The sequence below is a fragment of the Monopterus albus genome, unplaced genomic scaffold (genome assembly GCF_001952655.1).
Source record: "Monopterus albus unplaced genomic scaffold, M_albus_1.0 scaffold293.1, whole genome shotgun sequence".
NCBI classification, from domain to species: Eukaryota; Metazoa; Chordata; class Actinopteri; order Synbranchiformes; family Synbranchidae; genus Monopterus; species Monopterus albus.
The window spans coordinates 213,499-220,276 of record NW_018128173.1 but is presented as its reverse complement, the minus strand read 5'-3'; the positions used below and the strand labels follow the sequence as shown (position 1 = coordinate 220,276).

The window sequence follows — 6,778 nt, the reverse complement described above, 5'->3', positions numbered from 1 at the left end:
AACATCTCTGTTACTTGCGCCGCTGAAATATAATCCTCTTCTGCCTCAACATCCTCGTTCGCTTCTGATTTATTAGCTCTTTTGCCTCTTGGAGGCATTTTAATAGTTGTAGAATTTGTTCAAAGACTTGAAAATGTAGAAGATGTGAAAAATCGTAGAACAGACAAGAGGAGCAGTAAACGTCTGCTCTCCCTTGCAACCCGGAGGTTGCTTGACTTTGTGCAACAACATGAATGAGAATGAAAGAAGCCACAAAGCTTTGGGAGGGGACAAAAAGACAGTGAATAAAGACTTTTTACAGTGAGAGCTTGGAAAGGTGAACTCTCCAAAATAGAAAACAGGGGTCAAACAAAACACAGAACAAATAAATCATTACTTATCAGCTTTTACTGTCCATATGCTCATCTACAGCACACACACAAAAACAGTAGAATCTAAAAACTACACCCATCTATGGCGACAGCATTCATTCAAGTGGCCAAAAACGCACCTGTGAGCCTGCACTCACACAAACCCTGAAAGCATGGTAAATGCTCCAGCAGCCAGCGGCCATACTGCGGCAGCATGTTACTGTCCGACAACACTCCAGCTGATCCCACATCATCCCCAGACCCCAGCAGCCCAGAGGCTGATTTCATAGTTCACCGTGGAGACAGGCAGTCGCTGGGTGCTGCCCTTTGCGTCGCTATGGAGGCTCTTCAGGCCAGCAGATATGCCTGCACACGCTAACACACATTCATCACCTTGGCACCCATGAGCAGAGTAAACTGCAGCTACCACGCTGAAGGAGAGCCAGAGCCGAGGGGAGAAACCAGCAGTCACTATGGATTGATTTTATAGAGCTGCTTTTCTACAAGCTCGGAATGCATGAAAATAATACAAAATACCACATCCACTGCTATTATTGTCAAGGACAAAGGGAGTGAGCTACGAAACACGAATGAGACACAACAAAGAAAGAAAACTTACTCTATGAATAGAAAATATAAAAACAGAAAAATAACACCTTTTAATCAGTACCTCATGTAAACCACCAAAAACATATTATTTCAAGAGTTTGGCTTGGTCTAAGAGCCACAACATTTTTTTGGCATCACAGAACAAAAAAGAAAGTTCATAATAAAGACTGTAAGAGGACTAACAATGACATTTAGACAGATAAGAATAAAAAACAGGAACACTGGTAGCTGTGAGTACTTTTGTTTGAGGTAGAGGGGAAAAGGGAAGGATGTAGGTCAGAGCTGTGGGTCCAGGGTCAGCCCCACAGCGTCACTCATTATCAGCTCCCACTATAGTGACATAGTGTCAGCGCTGTATGGTCATTTCCTGTCAGTGCCATTATACCCACTGATTGTAGACACAGATAGGGGATAAGATAACTCTGACTTACAGCGACTACAATCAAAACTAAATAACACATTGTAACCCATTTCCCCTTCCAGTCGCAGTAGTTTTGTCTGTGTGCCAATATGTAGCATATGTATTAGTATGTTGATGATAAGATGATGTTAAGGGGTAGGACTAGATAAGTCTAACTTCTTCCTACTCCGTTCAAGCATGTACTAGGTATGTGCAAATTGAAAATATATTTGTGGATATGTGTGGAATTATGTGTGTTGACATATTGACTGTTGTTACATGTTTGAAAGAATAAATCAAATCAAATCAAATATACGCGAAATATTTCTGCTAAGATGTGTGAGGCTGCACTTCTCACACAAATAACACAGGAGGAAGTGCAACACAGATAGGAAGGAGCTGAGCCCAAACATTCTTCTCTATTTCCTACCTGGCGATATTGATCAGACAGCGGGAGCTATGGGGCCAAACTTTACCTGGCAACCCTCTGGCTGAAACACACCCAGACACACATGGCATGCTGACAAGTACAGAAAACAGTGAAGGGGTGGGGTGGGGCAGGGTGGGGAGAATAGGACCTGGGAAGAAGCTGAAATATAAATTAGAAAAAAATCAAAAGTGAAAAGTGAAGGTACTCAGAGAGAGAGAGTGAGAAGGATGAGTGGACCATCAGAAACAAGAACACAAAGAGAGTAGCAGGAGGGGAGAGGAAACAGATCAGGGGAAATACTGAAGCAGCGAGTGGTGGAAAACACCTCTGAAGGAGCTGTGCATACACCCTCATATGTCCACATACCAGTGTGTATGTATATAAATGCATATTCAACCAGTTTTTCCCCTTCATCCTGATGTAAGTGCTGTGACCACTCCAGTTAGCATCTGAACAGGGTGAGATGAAACCTAATGTGGTGCCTTATTTTCTGGAGCTTTGCCCCTACACTCCTCCACAACTAAGGCAGTGGATGTTTTGTAAGGCCACAGTAATCCACAAATAAAGAGTCTTTAATCAGGAGTGAGATTACAGTGGAATGCATCAACATGTCTGAAAGCAACCAGTGATGTTTTGACAAACTCACTGGCTCATGGAAGGTAGTGGAAGAGATTTTTAAGCAAGGGTGTGTTCCTTTTTAATAAACATTACTTCGACGTGTAATACAGTTTCTTAAGGACAGTAATAGTAACCACTATTGACAGTGAGGCATCAGAGCAACCTGACAGAGGGTTTGGCATCTGGGTAACATGGTAACAAGGTCAGACGAGGCTGTCCAACCACATCTGTACTCCCAGTGCTCACGGACAGGAGAGGAGAGGCTGAAAACCTGTTAGCTAAACAGTTGCTCACAGATAGGGGTGTGGCAAGATCTCACAACATGAAATCACACCCTAGCATAAAAATGTTTTATGTAATACACAAATAAGCACTTGGCTTCATCAGGGGCTTGTTAAGTTTGCTTTCTTATCAGAACTTTACCCTCCAAACTTGGTCCATGTCCCTCCAAGTGCCCACCTAAGAAGTGAAAACGCTACCACTATTAAACCTGAACAAAGTAGACACAGAAGCACATTCACAAAAACAAAGGTTGCATGCGATTTGAGGAGGATTACAGAACTACACTCTTAGTGGTGGTAACAATCCCAGCAGGGATGTGGATCAAGATAAGGAAATGCGGTAGGAAAACAGAAAAAAGAACGATAAAGGAAGGACGATACAGCTCACACAGAGGCAGAAAGGAACAGGTAATGATCGAATGACTGAAAACAACAGCTTGTGCTGCATCCCATTGGATGCAATTAAGCATTTCCATTCCTTATAAAACAAAACAGATCCTTACCTGTCGTTTCAATGAAACGTATGCACTTCTCAATAAAGACTGGGATGGGCCTCTCGGGAGTGACCACGGTGATCAGTGGCATGCCAAAGTAGTTGCTTTCAATGGGTTTTGAAAAGGAATGCCTGGGTTTGGATCGCGGTTTCTGGAAGAAAAACGACCAGTCCAGATTGGTGAGAGCACTCATAGAACAAAATCAACATTATGTAAGCCTGATTAGACATCGACACTGCCAACATACTGTAGGCACACATTTCCAAACTGACACAGAGCCCAGAGACAGTGTCACTGAAATGACTTGATTTAGGCGGAAAAGACCAGAACCTTATTTTACAGTGACTGTGTTTTTGATATTATCTAGCAGAAATCCCAACACACACATGCGCATACACACCTATCCCACACATTCCTTCAAACCTTAAACTGATAAGTAATCATACCTTCTCGTTTTGAACCCTGTTCTGTACATCAGTAAGACACACATCAGCTCCTTCATCGCTCCCGTCTCTTCATTCTTGCCCTCCTGCCTTTGCATTCTCTTTCCCGCTCTACCGCATTGCAGCGCTCAGACAATCAAACTCTATCTGACTATATGACGCCTGTTTCTCACTTGTTAAGAGACCGCCAATAGACTCCTGCAACATTCTCTGTCTGCCTCTGATTGGTTGAGGTATCAGCAGTAATTGTACGACACTTTAATGGTGTTCAGTGGGAATGTTTGGAAGGCCCCTGAGGCCTGGCTCTCTAGTAAGATTGTCAGGCTCCTGAGGCTCTACCTAGGTAGGCTGGGTGAGTGGTGAGGTGAGCATATAGACTGTGGATGCAGTGCAGGCCTGACAGACAGATGCAGAAAAGGCGCAGAGGAGTGCTCATTAGAAAGAAGGAGCCCAGTGTGGCCTCTGCTCCAGACACTGGCATCATATTTTCAGCACCATTTACTAGGGAGGCATAGCCTTAACCGTTTAACCGTTAACCAAAATAGGAATCCCAACCGATTTATACTATCAGTTAAAAGGTTAAAACAAATGTAAACAGTTCGCTGAAAAATAGACTAGAGGGCCTACATATCAACTCACGGGGGCATGTGGTAGTAAACTAATCAGCCAACTTCCCCAGGCCAGCCACTATCTTTGCATTCCTAGGCTGGGACATCAGTACCATTGGACCAGGTATTCTCCACTGCAGGTATCACAGTAAACAGACTAACCCCACAGCATGTTGCTATTTGTGAACAAAAACCAGTAGGCTATAAGTTTGTTTTGTTAACCTGTTGGGTGTTTTCATTATTAAGCTGAGAGCGGAGGAGACGCAGATACCACGTAGATGAACAAGGTGAAAAATACTGTATTTATCCCCATCGGTGGTGTTTCAGTCCTTTGATGGTCTTACTGGAAGAGTCTGCACTTCATTCGTCAATGCTGATGAAGGATCTGTGCTCAAACATATCACAGTTTAAAAACTGCAGCTCTTCCCAGCAGGTCAATTACTCTTGCTCAGTTATCTTTCCATTATAACCCCACATGAGCAAATTCCTTCACTCACCTATCACTCCCGGCTTCCTCCCTGCTGCCCTTCCAGAGCCCTCTGTGACACTCCCTCTTTGAACGTACAGACATCCTGACACTTGTGCGGCTTTCGACTGGAGTTCCGTGCATATGCATGTGATGTGTGTACTCATGTGTTCATATGTGCACCAAACACCCACCTGAGGATTTAAATGCATAAAAGGGTAGTAATAATAGACGTGACGCTGCAAGACTGTATTTGTACAGAGCTGTGCTGCCGTAACTCTCTGCCAGCTTGACTCTTAGCTCCAAGGAGGAGCTCATAACTTATTTGTGTCCTATCACACTGACTGTGTTCACATGGCACATTATAGACCTACATGTCCCCCCCCCACAGAGGGAGGGCGGGTGGTACAGGTAAAGGGTGGGGTTTAAATGGGCTCTGAGTTTAGTTTCAAAATATTTGTTCCTAACTGTCATTACTCACAATGATAGACAATGCCCTAAGGTGCACGCAGGGACATGTTTACACTACATAAACCCAAGCCTTCACCTAAAATCAACTGAAAAATATGATTTTGTGTTAACCCTGACAAGCCACTAACAGAACAGCTGGTTCTGTTCCGACCCGGGGGTCACTGCTACAAAGCATTTTCCCGAGATGACCATATAACTCAATAACACGCCATCCTAAGGGGATTTCAGGCTACAGCAGATTGTAAATGGACTCTTATCTTTGAGCCAGCTGCTTAGAAAGCACGTGATGGAACCTGATCACTTTGTTACAACCACAATTAAGCCATAATGGGCTGTTATGTGGATATCCAGATCTCAAACCTGCTGTAGGGCACAAATCAGAGGCACTAATTAGAGCAATGATGACGACAGCCATCTAAATTCTGCTGCCTTCAATATTCTTGGGGATTTGTTTTGAAACATGTAGGTCTATAATGTGCCATGTGATACTTTATTGATTCCCCTTCTAACTTGGCCCCCTGCCCTCCCAGGAAAGGGTCAGCGCACAGGGTTGGATAAAAGGCAGAGCCACTGGAGTTCATGTACTTGCTAATATGGGGCTTGGGCTAGGCTCTCCTCTTCATTAGATGCCTATTTGATCAACGAACCATCGTAGCGTTTGAGCTGTCCCTACTCACTTTTGGCACAGATTACTCTATGAACCAAGTCCTTACTGCATTAAGGAAAGAACAGAGTTTAGGCTTAAGATGACAGCCTTCACGCAGGTACTTGGAGACCACAGCTGTGTGTGAAAACATTAATCATCCCCCTCCTGTTCCACCCTACTGACAGCCATGGTAATTATCACAGACACACAGGCACAACATACACAGCTGTAACTCCTATTCAGCTGGCACTTCTGTATCACACCGTGTGTGTGAATGAACAACATACCAGGCTGATAAGCATAGTAGTGTAAGGTCAAAGGTATCACCACAACATGTGTGAGAGACCAAGCACAGAAATGAACAGGAGAGGGTTAGACAGGGTTTGAGGGAACAAGTGAAGGTGGTGATACTGTGTTTGCAAAAAACCTTCAGCAAGAAAAAAAAGAAAAGAAAAGATAGGTATGAGGAAAGCATAACAGGGAGGGGCAGAGTGTGAAAGAAAGTGTGTGCCAGCCAGGAATGTGAAAAGCACAAACTATGAATCACCATGAAGAGAAGACAAACACTGAATATAAGAGATTGAAAGGAAGGAAGAAAAGCAAGCCAAGCTGACAGGGACGAATTAGGAGGCACATCCTTCACTGCATTACCACAATAGTGAACTGTAAACAACACTGTCTTAACTAGATATTGCTTATGTCAATCACTACATCACTAACGGCACATACGCTGCCCTCTTGGAAACTTAGCTGCCAAAGGGTGATGCACATGTGCCACTGAGACAAGAGGCTATACAGCAAAGTGACTGCACCACCACATATTATAGATTTAGGAGACATTTTGACACAGAGATTTTCCCTCATTTCTTGTTTGCAGGCACTATAGATTCCTAAACAGCAGGGATGTTTAGAGCTTTTTTTTCATATATATATATATATATATATTTTTTTTTTTATTTTGT

At 43.5% G+C, this 6,778-nt stretch overlaps 1 protein-coding gene across 1 annotated transcript in view; it reads right to left on the bottom strand.

The window, feature by feature from the left end:
• arhgap35a (Rho GTPase activating protein 35a) overlaps positions 1 to 6,778 on the bottom strand; it is a 75,034-nt gene that overhangs the window by 15,652 nt on the left and 52,604 nt on the right. Inside the window, 1 exon segment of the mRNA XM_020623191.1 lies at positions 3,192 to 3,333. Within this exon segment, the coding sequence (XP_020478847.1) occupies positions 3,192 to 3,333 (142 nt within the window).